Source organism: Tamandua tetradactyla, chromosome 5 (assembly GCF_023851605.1).
Source record: "Tamandua tetradactyla isolate mTamTet1 chromosome 5, mTamTet1.pri, whole genome shotgun sequence".
In the NCBI taxonomy this organism is placed as follows: Eukaryota; Metazoa; Chordata; class Mammalia; order Pilosa; family Myrmecophagidae; genus Tamandua; species Tamandua tetradactyla.
Window position 1 is genome coordinate 11,756,858 of NC_135331.1, and position 21,451 is coordinate 11,778,308.

General features: G+C 52.1%; 1 protein-coding gene across 6 annotated transcripts in view; it reads left to right on the plus strand.

The window, feature by feature from the left end:
- CUX2 (cut like homeobox 2) overlaps window positions 1-21,451 on the plus strand; it is a 261,759-nt gene that overhangs the window by 48,013 nt on the left and 192,295 nt on the right. For 3 of the 6 annotated variants that reach the window (XM_077159857.1, XM_077159852.1, XM_077159853.1), the window contains exon 1: window positions 2,289-4,539. The exons of the other annotated variants lie outside the window; for them this stretch is intronic. In XM_077159857.1, coding sequence (XP_077015972.1) covers window positions 4,327-4,539 — 213 coding nt within the window. In that variant the 5' untranslated portion in view covers window positions 2,289-4,326. Of the gene's footprint in view, window positions 1-2,288; window positions 4,540-21,451 lie in introns of those variants that run through there. 6 annotated transcript variants of the gene reach the window in all.

Below are 21,451 nucleotides of genomic sequence, written 5' to 3' on the forward strand. Positions count from 1 at the left end.
AGGATAGCATGTGCTGTAATAGGGGTCACCTAGGGGTCCAGGGAGGCTTTCTGTGGGAGGCATCACCTGGGTCAAGAGCTGAAGGACAGGTGAGCATTGCCAGGAGGGTGGGAGGAAGAGGAAGGAAGGGTACTCCAGGGAGTGGGACTAGCAAGTGCAGAGGCTCAGAGGTGGAAGGGTGCCGGTGGGTTTGGGGACGTTAGCCCCAAAATGTGTTGAGGGCATTATACTTGAGTAATGTGTTCAGTGTGGGCTGCGGAGTCAGTAGGAGGTGGGCGTGAGGAGCTCGTGGCCAGGTGAGGCGTTTGGACTTCATCTGGAGGGCAGTGGGGAGCCACAGAGGGTTATGATCAGAGGAGTGATGCGGGTAAGACTGGCGTTTGAGAAGGTACCCTGAGCAGGACCAGGGTGTCGGGGAGGAGGCTGGGGAGCTGTTTCTGGCTTTGGTTTTGGGCGACTTTGGGGCAGGCCCTGTGTCTCTCTGTCCTTCAGTCTCAGCATCTCTGAAACAGAGATCACTTCCACCTTGCCCACCTCTTGGCATCCTTTGCCCCAGTGAAGCCTGAACAAATACCCCCCTGACCCAGCGTCACAGAGGTCCCAGGGGACGGAGCCCCTGATGTTAAAGTCATATCCTCCCTTACTTTGTTTTGTGGATTTCCCAAGGAGCCACAGCCGAATCGGCTTCACAGCAATACCATTTCTTTTCTTTCCATTTTTTTTTTTGTTTGTTTAATTGTGAAGACCAGCTTTTGGCTCTCCTTCCTTCCCCTGCCCATCTAGGGAGATGCTGAGAAATGCCAAACATCACCAAACAACGGTTCCAGAGCAGACACGAACCAACATTTATTGAACACCTACTGTGTGCTGGGGTTTCCTGTGTGTTCTCTCCTTTACTGTCCTGGGGTGCTGGGCGCAGGCTATTTGGTTTGTGTCTGGCCATGTCCCAGCTATGTGGGACCTTGGGCAAGGAGCTTCTGCCCCTCTCAGCCCTTCTCCACATCCGAGGGGATGCTCCTGGTCTTACCCCAAAGGGGCAAGGAGCCCATTCCCTGGGCACATTACCCACTAGCGAAAGAGGCAGCTGGCAATAAATAACCCCGGGAAGTGGGTCTTGTTGTTCCTGATCAGGGAGGGAAGTGAGATTCACAGGCAGAAAGCTGCCAATGAGGGGGTGCTCTCTCAGCCGTGCCCTTTCCGCAAAGGCTTGTGGGAGGCAGGGCTGGGCCGGCGCTGGCTGAGGTCACCTGTAACCCACGACCTCTGCTGTCCCCCTCGTTGTCCCTCGTGGACCGCAGGAAATGCAGCGGGACCTCCGGGGCAGGCGGGGTTAGTGCTGCGGCCGCCCACCCGATGAGCCCACTTTGATTTCTTGCCCACCCAGCCTGGAACCTTCGAAAAGCCCCGACCGTTGTCACCTGCAGTTCTACATGCTTTGGTGGCAGAGCATCTTTAGAGAATGTTGAGGAAGAGGGTGTCCCTTGTTCGGGATTCCATGGGGAAGAGGGGAGTCTCCCAGCCTGGCCAGGAAGACCTCTCCAAGTGGGAATCTTAAATGCTTTAGCAACCCGAAAGCTGAGACTTGGGGTCTTGACAGGGTCTGGGTGGGCGGGGGGAGCCCAGGCCTCCAGTGGGGCTGCGCGGTGCGGGGGGGGGGGGGGGCGGGTGCTAGGGCCGTGTGACTTTCCCTGGTCTTTGACAGATCACATCTCCCAAAAACTCAGTTTCCTTCCCTGTGAATTAGGGATAATAAAGGTCATTTCCTTTCGAGGCGGTTGTGAGAACGTCATGCACAGATATTAATGCTGGATACCAGTGAGTTCTCCTTGTACAGAAGAGGAAACTGAGGCTGGGAGAGGGGCCGTGGCTTGAAACGATAGAGTTAAAGTCAGATGGGGTCTGCTGACTCTGGGAATAAGCTCCGCGCCCTGTGAACACTGTGCCTTTAGAAGCTAATCTTTGCGATGGCCCCACGAGGCTGGGACCGCTGCCACCTCTGTCTTACAGGTGAGGAAACTGAGGCTCGGGCAAGTTTAAATTCCCTGCCCAAGGCCACTTGGCTGGAAAGTGGGAGTGCAGCTGAGATTCTTATCCCGGTGCGTCCAAATCCGCTGCTCTGTGCTCCCTCTCCCTTCCTTAGGCTCTCCCGTGCCTCGGTTTCCCCATGTGTAAAATGGGGTCTGGTTCCCAGCGTAAAAGACCCCCACCCTCCCACCCACACCGGCGGAACTGATCGCGCTGAGGACGAGACTCTGTTACATAAACCTCGCTCGACCGGGGTAGGGGTAGGTGGGGGTGGGTGGAGGTGTCTCAGCTTCCCCCTCTCTCATCCCTCACACCACAGCAACTTGAGATTTTTACAGACAGGAACTGCGTGTGGGGTGGCAAGCGAGTGTGTGTGTGTGTGTGTATGTGTGTGTTTGCAACAAATATTTTATAATAGACAAGCCTCGTCTGCCACTTCTAAAAGTGGTGGGCAAAAAAAAAAACCCACTTTGAGAAAGTAAAAATAACCTGAAGCCTGAGCCGCCAAAGTCACTGAACTCAGCCGGAACCTGGAACCCGCCAGGCCGAGCTGTGGCTGCTGCAGCTCGCCCGGGGGGATGGACGGCGGGGCCAGGTCTATTTGGGGGATGGACACCCAGACCTTTAGCGGGGAGAAAAGTCCCCGTAGCTAATTTTACATGCAAAGTAACTGTCCATCCAGCAGGTTTTAAGATCTTGAAGGAAATGTCTTCCTGAACTCGTCCTCTTTCTCTCTTGCAAGTGACTTGACAATTGGTAATTTTGCCCTAGCGACGGACACCTCAGAGCTTTTATTTCTTGGAGGCCAAACATTGATGTTATGTGAAATGGGAACTTGGCGGAGCCTTTGTGCGCATCTTGAGCTTCCTGAAAAATTTATTTGCTGTGACTATGATCTGCAGGAGTGAATTGATGTTTATCTACCGTCGTTCGTGCCAGTGAGGAGGGGAAAAAATGCATAACTGCACTTTCCTCGGAAGGCTTGCGGGGCTGTTTAAATAAGTATCTAATAGTGAACTTTCAATAGCAGACGGGCGGCATGACGGACAGGGTACAGTGTATTATCAGCCATAAGCAGGCTTAATCTTTCCCCCATGTTTTAGAGGCAGCTTTATAACCTTCTGGCCGAGGAATTCATGAGTGCCAGGTATTTGAAGCTAAGCAAAATGATCCCGGCTGCTCCAGTGGCAGAATCGATAATTCCGAGTGCCGCATGACGGAGGCAAAGCAGAGGCTGAGCCGGCCCGGCCACCTCCTTGTGGCTGGAAGGTCAGGAGAAGTTTCCCGGCCGGGAGCTGGCAGAGCAGGAAGGCGAGGGTGGGCTCGGAGCCCGGCTCTCGGGCCACGTAAGTAACTCCTGTTGCCTGGGGCCCAGGGTCCGGGGTCCTGGGGAGTTGAGACGTCTGGCAGCCATGTTTTAAGCGAGAGAAATGATCTCTGTGATTGTTCGATGGATGTCTGATTTGCCCCATCGGACTAGAAGTTTTGGACAGCCAGGGAAGCCTGGGGGTGTGGGGGTGTGGGATCCAAGAGGACGGCCATGATCTCTGAGAGAAGGTGGACTCTGGGTTGTGAAATCCTGTCCTGGTCCCCCTTCCCCTCCCCCGCCCCCCTCGAGACTGATGGATGTTTCAGCCTCTGTCTCTCCCCCATTGGGAGGTCAGAGCTGGGAATCGGCACCTTCCTCGCTGTCTCCCCAGCATCCAGCTCTCCCTGGCACCTCTTACAGGCTCGGTTACTTTTTGTTGCATGACGGTGCATGGGTTTGCTGGGGAGGGAACCAAGCTGTGCCGGAAGGCCTGAACTTTAAAGGTCAGGTAAACATGGGCTCCAGTTCTGGCTGTTTGTCCTCAGGCAAAGTGCTTGCCCTCTCTGAGTCTTTATTTGTAAAATGGGGTAATGAGGAAGTGACTTCACCTCTCTAAGTCTCAGTTTTCTTATTTGTAAAAGAAGCATAAATACTATCTTCCTCAAAGGTTGTGGTGAGGAATAAACGAAAGAATGTAGGCAGGGACTTAGCCCCGTGTCCAGCATAGAGTTGGTGTCTGGTGAGCTCCAGCTGTTATCATTTTATTATACCATTGTCGTCATTTCTACTGTTATCATCATCACTGCTTTCGCTCTCCAGGGAAACTCATAGCCTCTGTGGCATCTGCCTTGAGCACTGTCACCACCCCCCACACACACACACAAGGATTTGAAGTCATAATGGGGGATGCCCTGGGCACTGGGCAGTCTGTGAGCTGCTGGGTCTAGAGCTCTTGGTCCTGAACCTGGCCTGGGGGGAGCCCTCGGCAGAGCATGGCAGCTGCCCCCGAAGCTCAGGCCCTGCGGTCCCGCCTCTCCAGGAACGGCTGGAGTGGATGGCGGTGGCAAGAGGGCGTGCCGGGCTGGAGGAGATGGCTGTGGATGGGTGACAACCCCCGTGAGCGTGGAGCACTGCAGCTGCCTGGGCACAGAACATTGTCATCACTCTCAGACACCCGCTGGCTGCCCCAAATAGAGACTTCCCAGGTGGGGTAACAAGCGAAAGTCAGACTAGGTCCCTGATCCCCCTGGGGCATCTTTTGTTCCCCTCTGTCCTTTCTTCCTGCCCTCCCAGAAGCCGGTTGGGTTTGCCCAAGTACTCCTCACCATGGCCACATGCATGAATAGAGGAGGAGGGAGGCTCAGAGAGGCTGAGTCATTGGCCCAAGGTCACACAGCGCTCCCACTGCTGACCCTTCTTTCCTGGTACTTTGCTTTGAGGCCCTACTTCCCAGCCCAGCTTCTCTTTCTGCCAGAAAGCAGGGCCAGTTTGGCCACAGGGCAGTTGCTGAGTGGAGCTGGGTTGTCCAGGAGGCCAGGCCAGACTCAGTCGGGGGCAGCAGAGATCATGGCCCCAGGGGCCGGGTTTCTTTTCTCAAGATAAATGGTGTTAAATCCTAGCAGCAGAAGTTGCAGAGCCCAGCACGCTTGGGGTCCTCTTGTCCCTTTCTCTGTGTCCCTCCCGTCTTCTAAAGCCTGCACATCCTGCCTGGTGCTGACCCTGAACCCACTGCTAACAGGAGCTCTGTTCCAGAAGCTTCCATCTGAAGCTGCTTCCAGTCCCCATGGGGACAAGGGTGGCCTGGGGAGGTCAAAAACCTCGTCACGGGGGTGCATGTGAGGTCCCAGGTGGGGGCGTGGCTTCATTATCCCAGGCCGTTTAGGAGCCCCGATGTCTTCCCTGCTTCCTGGTTCATTTCTGGGGGACCCCCATCCCCACTACGTAAAACAGTGCCTCCCCAAGACCCCCAACCTCCAGGCCGGAGAGTCTACAGTAGCGAGGGGTTGCAGGGAGTCAGGTTGTAGGGAGACAGAGGAGGCTGCATCTTTTTGCTTTATTTATTGGGAACCAGCGACCACGAGACCTTAGGACAAGCCCCCCACCCCCACGGCAGAGGGAGCTCCTGGGTGCTTCAGTCACAGCAGTGTAACTAATATACACTCGCATGTCTTCTGTGCTCTCAGACCTGGGAGCCCTAAGACAAATTAGATGGATGGGTCTCCTGTTCTCTGGGGGGTTCCCTGAGGAGTGAAGAACACCCACTGTGCCACAAGGTGGGTTCTCTATGGTAGTGGGCTCCATGCCCAGCTGCGCTCAGAGCTGCATCCTGGGAGAAACAGGGCGGCCATCTGTATCCAGCCTTGAAGGATGAATTTGCCAGGCAGAGATTAAGAGGAGGGGTATTTTTACACCTGGAACAGCATTCAGGCACAGGGAACAGTGTGGACATTGGCAGAGAGGATGTGTATAGAGTATTTTATCAGGGGTGGAGGTAAGCTTCTAGTGATTGGCAGATGTCAGTTCAGGCTCGGCCTCTTGGGCCACTGCATGGAGTGTGGAGTTTTCCTAGAGGTCAGAGGGAGGATTTGGAGGTTAATTCGAAGGCCTGCAGGAAGCCATTAAGGGGTTTAAGCCAGGATGGTAGGGACAGGGTCTGATTTGCCTTTTGCACGGGTTATACAGGCTGCCGTGAGCTGTGGAGGTGAGAGCAGAGCTGGGGAGATGAGGCAGCAGCTGCTGCAGTTGTCCAGGCCAGCAGTGAGGGGGCAGTGGACCTGGTGGTGGCATGGGGGTCCCAGGGAGAGGGCCAACATGGGAAAGTTTCCTAAAGGAGATGCAAGAGGAGGCCTCAGGGGAGAAAGCCAAGGCTGCTGCAGGCCATCTGCTGACATTTCTCTTTTCCATCTCACATTTTTAAGCTCTGGGCCTGTGAGCCTCAGCTCATAATATGGGCATGTGTAAGCAGTTGGGTTTTATGGGGTCTCCCGCTCCTTGTTTCTCTGTGTGAGTCCAGAGAGCTAAGATGTTCTATGCAGCCCTGACCAGAATGAGCCCTTCTTTCCTTGTTATTCATTCATTCAGGAGCCAAATGTTGGACTCATGCTAAGAAGACCATGGGGTTTTGGCAGACTACTCCTGCCCTTGGAAGGGAGGTAGTTAGGACCACCTGGGAAGAGCTGCCCCTGAGGGCAGGATGCAGGGCCCATGGGAGCAGGCTGGAGGCTCCCCATGTGGCCGGGGAGGCCGGAAGAGCTTCCTGGAGGAGGCGCCTCATGTTCTACAGCCCCATGAAGGCAGGCCCGGCACTGCCTCGCTCAATCAGGGCCCCCAGTGAGATGGAATGAAGTGACTTTGCCTCTGAGGCCTGCAGGATGACTAGGCACAACTCCGGCATGGAGAGTGGAAAGTGTGTTCCAGGTGCAGGGAACAGCATGGGCAAAGGCTCAGAGGTGGGCATTGGGGAAATCCCCTTATCACAGTGGCTGGAAGATCATGGGTGAGGTGTGGGGTGGGGCAAGAGCCAAGGCTGAGGGCTGGAGGCTCTGCTACCTTTCCGGGGTCCAGGCTTGTAAAAACAGCTCAGCTTGCTTGCCCCGATCTGCCTGTGGTTTGCTTTCTCTCTGACGTTCCAGCTAAGTCCAGCAATAGGATTGGGGTCACACTGGGAAATGAGTTTTCAGGCTGGGTAAGTTGTGGGGTGAGCATGTTGTGTGTCGGCATGTGTTGTAGAGTGGGCAGGGATGGGGTGGAAAGTAGCACCCCGGTTCATGCTAAGCCCCCTATTTTTCAGAGTCTGACTCCCCATTAGAGAGCCCCTTTTGTTGGAGAACGGGATTGGGCCTGACAGAGATCCTGGCTGGCGTGAGAGGGAATTCTCCAGGGGAGGCTTGTGGCCTGATTTGGGGCTTCCATTCTCTCTGACTTTTGGGGGTGCCCAAACCAGGGCATGCAGGGATGGTGTGAAACCAGAGCCCAGTGGCTGGCGGGTGCCTGGGTGGTCTGGGCTCAGGGTGCAAAGCCCGTGGCCCCCACTGCCCAGCACGGCCGCCGGGCAGCCCTTGAGGCAAGGCACCGCCTGGCTGGCTGCAGAGCTGGGGAGGTAATGCTAATGTCTTTTAAAATTAGAATGAAAATGTTTATTGCAGAGAGCAGAACCTGCGTCAGTGCAGAGTCCTGTGGGAAGGGGACTGGTTTATCGCAGCCTTTCGGTTTTATTTTTGCGCATTCGCCTTTTATTTTCCAGCGGAACTGCTGGCAGGCCGTCGGCAGGGGCAGCGGCGGGGCCTCAGGGCTCGGATCGGGCGGGAGCTGCGGTGAGTGTGTGGCGGGCTGTGCGGCCCTGTGGCTCCCCCAGTGCGGGAGGACGTGGGGTGTCCGAGCAGGAGACCCTGTGTGTGCGCGACCTGTGTCAGTGCGCGACCCTGTGTCATGTGTACAACCCCGTCAGTGTGTGCGACCCTGTGTTAATGCGCAACCCTGTGTCATAAGTGCAACCCAGTGTCAGTGTATGCAACCCTGGGTCAGTGCATGACCTTGTGTCATGTGTGCGACCCTGTGTCAGTGTGTGTGACCCTGCGTCATGTGGGTGGCGCTGCATCTGTGTGTGTGAGCCTGTGCCCGTGTATGTGCGGCCCTCTGTCAGGGTGTGCACTACCCGAGATGTGTGTGGCCCTCCTTGTGTCTTTCCCTGTGTGTAATGTGGCTTTGGGAGTTGTCCACGTGTGTGTGGTGTGGGTCTGTGTTGCTGCCTCTGCGTGTGCTTCATGGAGTGTCCGTGTCCTCCTCCTGGACCTGCGTGTGTCTCTGGCAGGTGCCTGTGGGTGTGGCTGAGTGTGCCACTGAGTGTGTTTCTCTGGGTCCCCATGTGCCTTTTTCTGTCCATGAGTGCCTGGCTGTGAGCATCTTGGGGCAGTGCATGGGTGTTGAGTGTGGGCACATCTGCTTATCTGTGTGTATTGGTGTATATATGAGTGTGTGCATGTCAGCATGTGAGTGTATGTGTGACAGTGTGTAGGTGAACATGAGAGCATGTGAGTGAGCATGTGTGTGTGTTGTGCACAAGCATGTTGTGTGTGAGTGCATGCATATGGGCACATGTATGAGTGTTGTGTGGATGTGTTGTGTGTGAGCACATGTGTGCGTTCTGTGTGCATCTTGTATGTTTTATGAGTTGGTGTATGCATGATGTGTGTGAGCACATGTGTTATGTGAGCCTGTTATGTGTGAGTATGTTTTGTGTGGGGGTGTGTTGTGTGAGTGTGCTGTGCATGAACATGCACTGTGTGAGCATATTGTGTTGTGTGAGCATGCTGTGTGTGTGTTGTGAGTGTGTTGTGTGCTGTGTGGACACGTGTGAGCGTGTTGTGTGAGTGTGTTATGTGTGGGTGTGTTGTGTGAGCATGGTTTGCATGAGTGTGGCTATGTGTAGGCATGTTGTGTGTGTGTGCTGTGCGTGTGTTTTGTGTGGGCATGGTGTGTGTATGTGCTGTGTGTGAGCATGGGCTGTGTGAGCATGTGTGGGCTACTCTGCCGCCCTGTGCACTCACCCTCCTGGCTTGTGAGAACAGCCCTGCCTGGACCCCGCTGGGTTCCCTGACATGGGCAGAGGGTGGAGGGACCTCCCTGTCCCTCCCAGTCCCCCCCAGTCCCTCCCAGTACCCCCATCCCTCCCAGTTTCCCTCAGTCCCTCCCAGTACCCCCAGTCCGTCCCAGTTTCCCCTAGTCCCTCCCAGTCCTTCCCCATCCCTACCAGTTCTCCCCAGTCCCTCCCACCCCCTCCCAGTTCCCCCAGTTCCCCCAGTCCCCCCCAGTCCCTCCCTGTCCTCCCCCATCCTTCCTAGTCCCCCGCGACCCTCCCAGTTCCCCTCCCATTCCTTCCCAGTCCCCCCGAGTCCTTCCCAGTCCCTCCCAGTCCCCCCAGTCCCTCTCAGTTCTTCCCTGTCCCTCCCAATCCCCCCCCATTCTCTCTCAGTTCCCCCATCCCTCCTAGTTCCCCCCCACACACATTCCTTCCCAGTTCCCCCTCCCAGTCCCTCCCAGTCCCCTCGCAGGGCTGCAGGTGTTTTTAGGCCTCTCCCTCCCCCTCCAGCCGAGAGGCTCTTGCCAAGCTTCACTTGAGTGATGAAAACAATGGGTGGGTTTTGTGGGGTTTGGGGGAGAGGGTGTTGCTTTCCAGATATAAAATCATTTTGGGATGTGGACTGTGCTTTACCAAAGTGAGGGCCAGACCTGGGTGACAAGCGCCTAGGTGGCCCCGGGAAGCTAGCCTCCCAGGGTTGGTCCCAGACTGAGCCTTGGGGACGATCAGGGCTCTGCACATGGCCACCTGCAGGCCGTGCCAGGTCACTGTCCTTTCTCCAGGGCAGAAACCCCCTAGCCTGCAGGAGCCCCATGGCCACTGGGCTTCTCCGCAGAGCCAGAGGAATTTCGATTTAAGCCCTGTCCCCAGCTGGCTCTCTTCACTGTTGCTAGGATGGTCTCCGGTGCCATCCTTTGCAGGGTGGGTGACCGGGCTGGGGATTGGAGTGTACAAGTGGAAGCCAGATACACACCACAGGGTCATCAAGAGCCAGTGCTGAACTCAAGTCCCGACAGAGCCGGCTTCAAATGCTGTGTGCACCTGAGCACGTTGCTCAGCTTCTCTGAGCCTCAGTCTTCTCATCTGTAAATAGGACCAGTGACGGTACCAACCTCAGGGCTGGCTCTGCTGCTGCCCTCGCTTGTTAGGTCGGGAACTTTCTTGAACACTGTAGCCTTCTGGTCCTGGTTCCAGCTTGTCCCAGCTGCATGTGGTCTTGGGCTAGTCATTCGTCTGTGCCTCAGTTTCCTCGCCTGTAAAATAAGGCTAATAATAGTGCCTGTTGCATAATAGGAGTGTCGTAAGAGTTATAATAAGTGCTGTAGAGGGTGAGCTATTATGTTTAATTCTGGAACAGCTGAACCCAGATTAAAACTGCTTGTCAACATACATATTATCTTTTTTTTTAACACAACTTGCCACCAGCTCTTTCTGCAGCATTGCCCGCTCGATGCCGCCAGGCACTCAGCTATGCATTCTGGGTATCGTGGCATGGGTTATGGGGTGGACCCTGAGTGCATGGGTGGGCTGGGCTCTGCCTGCTGCCCACCACCCCGGATGCTGGACCCGTATCTTCTCTAGGAGTACAACAAGGCGGGCACAGCCTCAGGCTGTCACTCTGGGGCAGGGGTGGGAGGCAGCTGGCAAGGGAGCGACCTGCTGGAGTGCCCGGGTTCGATGAGAAGGGACCTGCAGCCACTGTTTTGTGCACTTGTCAAAAGCCAAATGACATCTGGGCATCGGTGGCAGATTGCAGGAGGGAGAATGGCATGTTATTTCCCCGAGCCTGGCACCCTACCACGCTGTACCCCCAAGCCTACCCCACCCGTGTTGATGGGGAAACACTCCTAGGCAAAGCCCTTCATGGACCAGGCCGTGAGTTCACATACTTGGTGCATGTTATTTCACGCGGGCCTTCTGTAAACCCCATGGGGGGGGGGGGTCCTGATTCTTCCTGTTTTATGGAGGAGAAAGCTGAGGCTCAGAAAGATTTTGGAACCTTCCAGATCTGGTTGAAAATCCTAGCTCCTCCACTTGCTGGGTGACTTTGGGCCAGTTACTTAACCTCTCTGGATCTCCATTTCCCCACTTCGTAGGGTTGGAGCGAGAAGGCTATGAGACTGTGTAGCTAAAATATTTAGCCCAGCACCTGGCACATAGTAAGTGCTCAAAGAAAAGAGCAACTGCTGTTATTATTATTATACATATAATTATTTTTTATGTATAATAACACTACTGGATGTTATTATTATTGTTATTGTTGTTCTTGTATCTTTTTGCAAGGGAGCATCCTTGCCACTTTATCAGAACTACTGCCAAGATTAGGTGTTGATGCCTTGGTGTCTATAGGGTTATTTTAGGGGGATAAATTTTTTTTTTATTATTGGCAACAACTAAATTGGAGTTCTCTGCCCAAAGGGGACCCTACTCTCATTGTGAGGGGTTATGGAGGCAGAGCCTATTCTATCACATGGAAAAGAAACTCTTCTTGGTGTTTGCCCCTGTCCTTAGTCCTATAACCAGACCTCATTGAATCGTTTGAGCTAGAGCGCTGGTGTGTAGTAGTTGCTCAATAAATGCTTGCTGGCTGGGTGGATGGATCGGCTTCTGAGCCGACTGCAGCTTCCCCGGGAACAGAGGGCAGTGATTTGGGCATTTGCCCTCCAGTACTGCACACCTTGCAGATCCATGGGCACCTGAAACACCTGCTTGAAAAACTCACTCAGAGGTAGACGATGGCTGAAGGTAGAGGAGCAGGCAGGAAACTGAGACGCTGCGAGGCAGTGAATATGTGTGCACCGAATGTGAGGGGGGCTTTGTCTGTTCATTTATTAATTCAGCGTGTATTTATGTGCTCAGTGCTAGAGGGGAGACATCCTGTGAGCCCAAGTGAAGGAGACAGAGAACTGGTTGATGGGTGAATCTTGAATTGACTTTTCAGGGACTGTCATGGTGAAGAGGGAGCAGGGGCCCCTCTCTGATGTAAGGATGGGCTCTTGTGGTTGTGGGTGAGAGAAATGCACCTTAAGCCAGGTTAAACAAAAAAAGAATTTTACTGGCTCTTGGAACTTGGAAGTTCCAGGTCATCTAGCTTCAGGCAAGGCTGTATCAAGCCGTTCAAATGATGTTATTAGGCCAGTCTCATCCTGTACATCTCCTAGCTCAGCTTTTCTTGTGTGGATGGACTTTGTTCTCACCTAAGGTTCTCACCCAGCAGCTCTGCTTCACCAGCATGTCAATTCTAGGGAAAGAAAGCGCCTCTTTCCCTCTAGCTCTGGGTGGAAGTCCCAGGATCCACTCTGATGGGACCAAGTTGGGTCCTGTGCTCATCCCTGCACCAGTGGGGTGGTGGGTTATGGAGGAAGCTGATGGGCCAGGCCTGGGCACACGTCCACCCTAGAGGGGGAGGGGAAAAGGCTGCCGGGCACACCAAATACACGAGCTGGCTCTTACCCTGTCCTGCGTGTCTCACCTCCTAACTACTCTCTAAGGCTACATTCCTCACCACTCCCAGAGGGCTCCGACGCTCATTGCAGACTCCAAGTGCTTGGCCGGGCTATCTCGGCCACTTGGAATGTCCCTCCTACTCTCCTCTACTGTCCCCAAACCTCCCTGCCCTTCAAGTCCTGCTTGAGCTCCAAAGCTGCTGCCAACAGCCTTCCCTTCTTTTTGCCTTCACCACCTTCTGCATTTTCCCTCTCTTTGGGGCACCATTCATTCCTCATCCTACCTGTATCTCATTCAGCCACGTCTGACTGCACTTATGTTCACACCAGGTAGACCAGGAGTCCCTGACAGCCAGACCTTCTCCTCTTCCCCATATACAGAGCACAGAAACCGTTAAGTATCCAATAAACACTGTCGATGGGTTGGGGAGAGGAGGGTTTGATTTAAGAAGCCAAATCCCAGGATGACTCATGGGGGGTCGTGGGCCACCAGGATCCTAAAGAAACCCCAGAAATCATCTTGCTGTACCCCGTCATTTACAGTTCGGTCTCAAAGGCTCAGACAGTCTCACCAGACCAGGTGGGGAGGCGAGGAAGAGGGAGGGGCTCAGTCTGCCCTCTCTGAAGAGACAGAGAGAGAATCCCAGCTTGCTCTCCTGACTTCACTGTATTTAGGCACACTTGTTCGCTTTTCTCAAGCTCCATTTCCAGACCCGTGAAAAGCGGGACCAGGCATGCCAACCACACGGGGCCGTCCCTGCGGTTGTGCCCAGCCTGACTCGGTGGTCCCCAAGACCCACTCGCTCTCCAGAGCCAAAGACTTCCCATCTGCAGTGCAGGACGCAGCTCTCCTGATGGTGTTTCTCTTTCTACTTTGTTGAAATAGAAACCAAAACAGAAGTTTTTATTAGGAAAAATGCGAAAGAAATAGAAGTGCATAAGCCCCCCTGTACCTGAGGCCCACCTTCAGCAATTACTCGCTCACAGTCCTTCTTGTTCCAAGCTTTGATGGCTTTTTGTACCAAGAAATGGCCACTTTTCTTGTCAAGGTATTAATATCAACAATGATGATATTTCTTAAACAATCCCTTTGCATATCCACCTGCCTCTGTAGGTTTATGTGTTTTCGTGCATGTGATTTAATTTGAGGGGAGAAGCTGGAGTCTTGGAGCAGGGACTCAAGGAGCCCCGGCTTTGAAAGGGGCAAATGAATCTGACCTCCACCAGGTCCCTACTGTGTGACCCCAGGCAAGCCTCTTAAACTTCTGCAAGCCTCAGTTTGCCCCTCTGTAAAATGGGGATGACAATAGTACCTATCTCATCGGGTTGTGATAAATAAGGAGAACCAGGTTAGCATGGTGGATACGAGCCCAATTCAGGAGCCAGGCTTCACCAAGTTCAAATCCCAGCTCTGATCCCTCCTGGCTGTGTGACATGGGAAAAGTTGCTTCACCTCTCTGTGCCTCTGGTTCCTCACCTGTAGAAGGAGCTAATTCATGCAATGCATTTAGGAAAGGGCCTGACACACGGGAAGCACTCATCACTTAGTTGCCATCATCATCATTGCAGTGCTGTTTGCAAGTCGCTGCGTAGGAAGGGAATCATCAATCCATCCCCATTTCATGGATGTGGAAACAGCAGCCAGCTGAACTTCAGAGATACCCTCATGGTCACACAGCAATCAGAGGATCACAGTGGCCCCCATGTCCTAGTCACCTTGACTGTCATTTCAGACCTTGGCTATTTCTTTTGGGGACCACCTGGGCTTTCCATTATAGCCTGCAGAGAGTGTTGATACGTCCTTTGAAGAAAGGGGTAGGGAGGGCAGTGTGGCTTCGACAGAGGACGAATGGGGTATCAGCCCATTCATGGTGGCTTTTCCTGAAGTGCTGAGTTTCCCTTGGCTGGTATTTTGCTGCCGTGTGTCTGTGAGCCATTGTCTTTGCACCATCCTTGGCCGAGCTGCCTGGTACGCAGGGTTCATCACTACTCATGGAATCAACCCAGTCATTTCTCCAAGGTGGCATACAGATGGCTGATGAACACATGAAAAGATGCATAATTAGTCATTCAGGAAATGTCACCCAAAACCACAGTGAGTTCCCATGTCACAGCCACTAGGGTGGCTATAATAACCATTTTTTAAAAGGAAAATGAGTGTTGGTGAGGATGTCAGGAACTTGGAATGCTGTATGTATGGCTGGTGTTAATGTGCAATGGTGCGCTTGGATCTGTAGACAGTGTAGCTGTTCCTCAAAAAACAGTTCAACATAGATTTCCCCTATGTCCTGGCATTACCACTTGTAGGTATATCCCCCAAAAAACTGGAAACAGGGACTCAAACAGATACCTGTACACACGTGTTCACAGCAGCATTATTTGCAATAGCCAAAAAGTGGAGGCAACCAAATTGTCCATCAGCAAGTGAATAGATCGACTCAATGTGGTCTAGCCATACAATGGACTATTACTCAGCTGTAAAAAGGGATGGCATCCTGCTACATGCTACACATGGGTGCACCTTGGAAACATGATGCCAAGTGAAGGATGCCAGCCCCCAGGGACCACATACTGTGTGAGTCTGTTTATGTGAAATGTCCAGAACAAGTCAGTCCATAGAGACAGGAGCAGGTTTGTGGGTACCAGGGGCTGAGGGGAGGGGCCGTGAAGCATGGCTGCTAATGAGTGTGGGCTTCCTTTTGGGGTGATGAAAATACTCTGGAAATAGAGAGCGATGATGGGTTGCTAAACTTTGGCGTACTGAGTGCAACTGAAATTTTCCCCTTAAAGATGCTTAATTTTATGTTATGCAAATTTTACCTCAAAAATTAAAAAAAAGAAATAGACCCAGGTGCCAGGCCAAGGGTTGGGGTGGCCCCCAGGAGCTCAGGCCCTCCACGGGGTGCTGCCTGCCGCCCTCCTGCTGCCCCTGGGCTCTGCAGCCTGACTTGCTGCTCCAGGGCTCCTCCCCTGGCAGTCTCATCTATTTCCACATCCTCAGAAATATTGGGGGTTATTAAAAGGGTATGTTCTTGTAGCTGTAATGAAATGGGGTGTGGGGGGTTTAGAATGATCAGCTGTGGCCTTGGGGGCCCGTTGATTTGATAACCGAGTTGATAGGAAACGGGTATTGATCTCTCCTTGCAGGAACAGCTGATGGGAGGCGGTGACTCAGCAAAGAGGAGATGTTTTAAAATTCAGGAAAGGGTTACTATGGGGAGAGAGGAAGTTTTGTGTGTGTGTGTGTGTGTGTGTGTATGCTTATGTGTCTGTATGTCTATGTATGTCTGGATATTTTTATGTTTGTGTGTCCGTGTGTTTGTGTCTGTATGTGTCCATGTTTGCGTGTATTTGTGTCTGTATGTTTGTGTGTTTGTATCTGTGTATTTGTGTGGTTGTGTCTGTATTTGTATGTCTGTATGTGTCCATGTTGCATGTATTTGTTTCTGTATGTTTGTGTGTTTGTGTCTGTGTATTTCTATGTTTGTGTCTGTATTTGTATGTCTTTGTGTCTGTGTGTTGTGTTTGTGCATCTGTATGTGTCTGTGTGTTTGTGTTTGTGTGTCTGTATGTATCGGTGTGTTTGTGTCTGTATTTGTATGTTTGTGTGTCTGTGTATGTCCATGTGTTTGCTTCTGTATTTGTGTGTCTGTGTGTGTTTGTGTGTCTGTATGTGTGTGTGTGTGCACATGCAGGTACAGTGTTCTGCCACTTCCCGTGGGTCTGTAGCTCACAACCTTGAGGAGCAGGGAACATGGATTCCTTCCTCTGCAGCCTGCTTTGCCCTGCACACGTCTGAAGCTTGGGGACTTTGGAGTCCCTCAGACCCGAGGTTGGAGCCTGCCTCTGTGCCCTCCTGGCCGTGTGACCTTGTGTAATTGGCTTCACTGCCCTGTGCCTCAGTTTTCTTGACTTAAAGTGGGGTGGTTGAGAGGATTAAGTGGAATGACTATGAGTGATAATTAAGGGCAGCTTTGTGGGCGGTGATGAGTGTATTAATGACTAATAGTTACTATTAGCTGCTGGCGGGCACAAGAGCCAAGAGCCATAGGTACAAGGAAGGCGGGATGGATTCTGACGAGGCAGTCCTAAACACTTTCCGTGAGAGGGGCCTGGAATGACAACACGATCGCGAGTGAGAGAGAGGGGCAGAAAACGCCTGGTTTCAGAATTCAGAGGGGCAAAGGCAGGGGCCTCTGGCAAGATGGGGGGCAGCTGCCGTCTGGCTGGGAGTGGGGCTGGGGACAGCGACAGGAGCGGGGGAGGCATTGGAGAGGCTGGGCTTTGCTCCCCGGCAGCTCATTTGCAATGGTTAATGGCCAGGCTTGGTGCCAGTGGGACCCAAATGGCAACAAAATTGTTTCCTTTGAAGTTCAGAAGCAATAAAATGCACCACCTCCTCCCAATTGAGCACCGGTTGCCAGGCATCCAGCTGAGGGTTTACTGACATCATCTCATTGAATCACCCCTGTATGCCCATTGCATAGGTGAGGAAACTGAGGCTCTGTGTAACATCTCCTGGGGCATCCCGAGGTGTGGTTTTCTGTGACAGTGGCCCCCCACCTTTTGGATCACACCTGATCTTTCCCATCACGCAGCGTGGGCTCTACAAGCTCCCAGGCCCAAGGACCTGATCACTTTCTTGACATTCAGCTAGGACAGAAAATCCATCCTCCAGATCCCCTGCCTAATTCAATCAGGAGATGTCACGTAGGCATCGCTTGTATTTCTTTCTCCTGTGATCCCAGCTAAGCTCTTTCATTGCCTCCAGGAGTTGCAGGAAACTGTGGGCTCCGCCTGGCACAGTGGATGCTGCTGCTGATGCCACAGCACCCGCTGCATTTCCCAGCTCAGGGAGGTTGGAGTTATGGGGGTATCTTCCCTGGCAGGTGGAATGTCCATTCTTGGGAGCCACAGAGGGTGCGGGGAGTGGAAAGATGTGGGTTGGGACTTTAAAGCTGCAGTCAGAAAATAAACCCCTGAAATAAAAAATGCATTTAAAAAAAACTAGTAAATAACATAGACAAATTCCTTTTTTCCAGTCCATGCTCATGGCAATGCTGACCCAGGGATGTCCAAGGTAGGTGGGTTCCTGCCCTGGGGGAGCTCACCTGGGTGGATAGCCTGCACGGAGAGAGCAGCTCATCTGGGCACACGACTTGCACAGTGAGGAGAGACACATTCCTCAGTGATCCTCACAGCGTTGACCCATTTCGCTTATTGGGAAACTGAGGCAGGGAGTGGTCAGGCTCCTGCCCCAGGTCTCTGATGAAGTGGTCAAGCTGGGATCTGAACCCAGGGATCTATGGCTTCAAACCACCACACTCTAGTGCTCCCTGGCTGACCCCTAGTGGGTATGGAAGGGGTTGGGTGGAACTTCTCCATACCTGCAGCCAGCCTTAGGGCTTTGGAAGGGAGTTTGAGCCATAAACCCACAAAACAGAGGAAAATAGATCAATGACAAGTAAGTGTACAAAGCCATGGCACAGCTGATGAGCACGTTCTCCTGGGTCCCTGTCTGGGGAGGTGCCTGGATGTCAGAGTGGAAATTGAGGTGTGTGCAGATCCTGCACTCAGGAGCCCTCTTTCACGTGTGTTTATTCTCAGAAATGGGGCCACTGTCTTTGGGGAGAGACATTTCCATTCCTGCCCTGCAGATGCCTGCTGCTCACCCCTAACGTGCCATGAACCGGGGAAGCAAGTGTCCAGAGGGGTCCCGAAGGAGGCTGGTGTGAGGTTTTACTGCAATGGATCAAACTTGAGAGCTGTTACAGAAGCGTCTCCTACCTCCTGGGACAGTGGGGCCTGCTAGGGCTGAGCATCAGGAGCCTGGGTTCTGTCATTGACTTTTCACTGTTTGCCCCTAATTTCTTCATCTCTGAAACAAAAGGCTTGTTCCCGTGCATCTCTGCAAGGCAAATGCGCTGCATGCCTGTTCGGCTGCCGTGTGGGAGAGCCCTGAGGTCAATTAGCAATGTCTCCCGTGGGTGCTGGAGGCGGTAGCGGTGGTGTGTGCGCCACCCAGCCATTCGTTCATTCGGTGGACATTTTTTTGAGCACTGACTATGTGACAGGCACTGGAGACGAAGCAGGAGACAAAGCAGCTTGGGCTCTGCCCCGTGGAGATGGTAGTTGGGTGGCAGAGACAGAGGAAGGCTGTGTAGGAGTAGATGCCTTGTGTGTTCCCATCACTGCTGGGTCCTCGGCATCTAACATCCTGGACAGGTGTGTCTCTGGCACACCTGTGCCCTCAGGTATTTATTGACTGGTCAGATGGATGAATGAACTAAATCCAGAGGAATATGTAATTACAAACAGTGATAAAGGACTGTAAAGGATGATAAGGATGATAAGGAGAGGACAGTTGTTCCCTCTGCTGGGAAAGTGCCCTGTGCTTGGAGAAGACACTCCAGGGAGAGAAACTGCCCTTGGCCACACGAGGTTCTAAGTGCTATGGAATAAGAGGTACCAGGGGAGGTGTTCCCGAGGGAGCTCCAGGTTACGGAAGGCTTTGTGTTTCATTGATTTGATTTATAATTTTTTTAACTTTTCATTTTTAAATAATTTCTAATGTAAAGAAAGTTACAAAAATGGTACAAAGAAGCCCCATATTCCCTTCCCCCTGCATTCTCTAAACACCCCAGAACAATGACAAGATCAGGAGGTTGCTATTGTTACGATACCGTCACCAGGTCTACTGCCCCGGGCCCATTTCCCCAGCTGTGTCCCCACTGTCCATCTGGTCCCAGGACCATCCCTGGCATTTAGTTGATGCATCTCTTTCATGTCCCTGAATCTGGAACAGTTCTTCAGTCTTTCTTTGTCTTTGAGGACCTTGATGCTTCCGATGATAAATGCCCATTCATATTTTGTAGAATATCCCTCAGGTTGGGAAGGTCGGGTGTTTACTCGGGATTCTATTCCGATTATACGTCTGGGGCAGAAATGCCCCCGAGTGACGCGCGTCCCTGTCCACTCAGCGGGTCAGGAGTCGCGTGGGCCACGTGTGGCCCCAACCCCTGGGCTCACCCTGCTCACTCACTTTCGGTGATTCTCTGTCTGCATTTCCCCCTGGTAAAGTTACTGTTTCCCCCTTTGTCCTTGATAAGCGTCTTGCGGGATATACTTTGAAACAATGCAAATGCCCCATTTCTCATCCTACTTTTGCCCCCTGATTTTTGTCTCCATCCCATGCCTCTTGCCTTATGGGTCTGGTGTTTGCAGAAATGGTGATTTTCTGTTTCCATCTTTACTTCTACATTTGTTGGTTGGTATTCTGCTATAATGAGGCACTTCCCCTACTCCGCATTTATTTATCTATTCAGTGTTTATTTATTTTGATATGGACTCATAGACTCCTATTTTATTCTATGAGTTACTGTCCCGGAGTCCCCATGACCAGCCTCAGGTTCATAGATTTACTGGAAGGATTCACAGGACTCAGAAAAGATGATCTATTCAGTTATAGTTTATTACGGTGGAAGAATGCAGATTAAAATCAGCAGAGATGTAAAGGCATCTTGGGGTGGAGTCTAGGAGAGACCAGGTGGAAGCCTCCAGGTGTCTTTCCCAGGGGGGTTGTAGGGCTGCGCCTGAGCGTTACCAGCCAGGGAAGCTCACCCAGCCTGGGTCTGGGGTCTGCGGTTTTCCCTGGGTAGGGGAACGTAGGCATGGAGTGCCCACATGACCGGCCTTAGTTTAGCAGTTTGGTTATTCTAGGGGCTTAGGGCCAGTCCTGAAGATTTCTAGAATGTCCTGCGTTGGGACAGCCCAGGCCTGTTGAGTTAACCCTTTACTGCAGAGTTGTAATTTGCTTTTGCTAGTTTCAGGTCTCGCTTTAAGGCAAACCCTGAAGGGTGAGGAGAGGTAAGTCAGAGGAAGCAGGAGGGCCTCTGGCCTAGCAAAGGGCCTGAGGCAGGAACGTGAGGTCAGTGGGGCCGAAGCAGAGACCGAGAGGGTGGCAGTTGCAAAGGGCCTGTGGCCACGGCTGGGTGTTGGGCTTTTCCTCTTGGTGTAGCTGGGGAGCCACCAGCGGATTTGGATTTAAAAATTGCAGGGATTTTGTTCACCGTCAAAGACCAGTCTGAGGACAGCAGCTGGCTCACGGTAGCTGCACAGTGAACACTATGGAGCCATGTCTTTATAAACTTGCATTAAGCTTATCAAAAGTAGAGAGACGAGTGAAGCCCCCTCAGACTCGGCGCTTTTGCTCTCCTGGCCTGGCCCCATTCATCTGTTCTCCCATCCACGAGACCAATCCCTGATGACATGTTATTTTATCCTGAAGTATTTTAGTATGCATCTCTAAAAAGAGGAGCTTTTTTTTTTTTAAAAAAAAAAAGATAAACTACAACCACATGCAGTTATCCTTCCATGTAGCAGGGGTTAGGGGCACAGTTTTCCCGCCATCTGGGCAATCCAAGTAAAATTTTTTAGCCCTCCCTCCCTTCACACCAGGGGAGACATCTGAATTCTTTCTTTTTCTTTTATGGGGTGTTTCCCTTATTGTAAAATTTACGTTGAGTGTTCTTTCACAGGTTATATGTAGGCCAATGTTAAATTAAAGTCGTATGAAAAAGAAATTTGAAAAAATATGGAATAAATATGAAATAAAAAAAATGAAACCTCTTTGAGGAGAATAATACTGAACATACTACATGTATTACAAAAGACATTTTAAAAAATAACCTTTGGGGGCGGGCCACGGTGGCTCAGCAGACAGAGTTCTCACCTGCCATACCAAGTCCTAGATTCGATTCCTGATGCCTGCCCATGCAAACAAAAAAATAATAATAGCAATAACCTTTGGAATTCCAGCTGGAGAATTCCCCATCAGCTTGTAGAATATCTCTGCTGGCCTTTGCGTGCCATCTGTGGCTTCCAAAAATCTTCCCCAAAGTTCCCCCAAAATTCCCATTTAATCTTTCATGCCTACCCTCAATGTATAGAAACCACTATAGGGAAGGGACCACTTATTATTATCCTGGTAAACAGTAATGTCAGTTTTGTCCAAGAACCAGTCAGGTTCAAATTTCCCCAGTTGTCTCATAAATGTTTTCTCAGAGTTGGTTGGTTTGAATTAGAACGCAAATA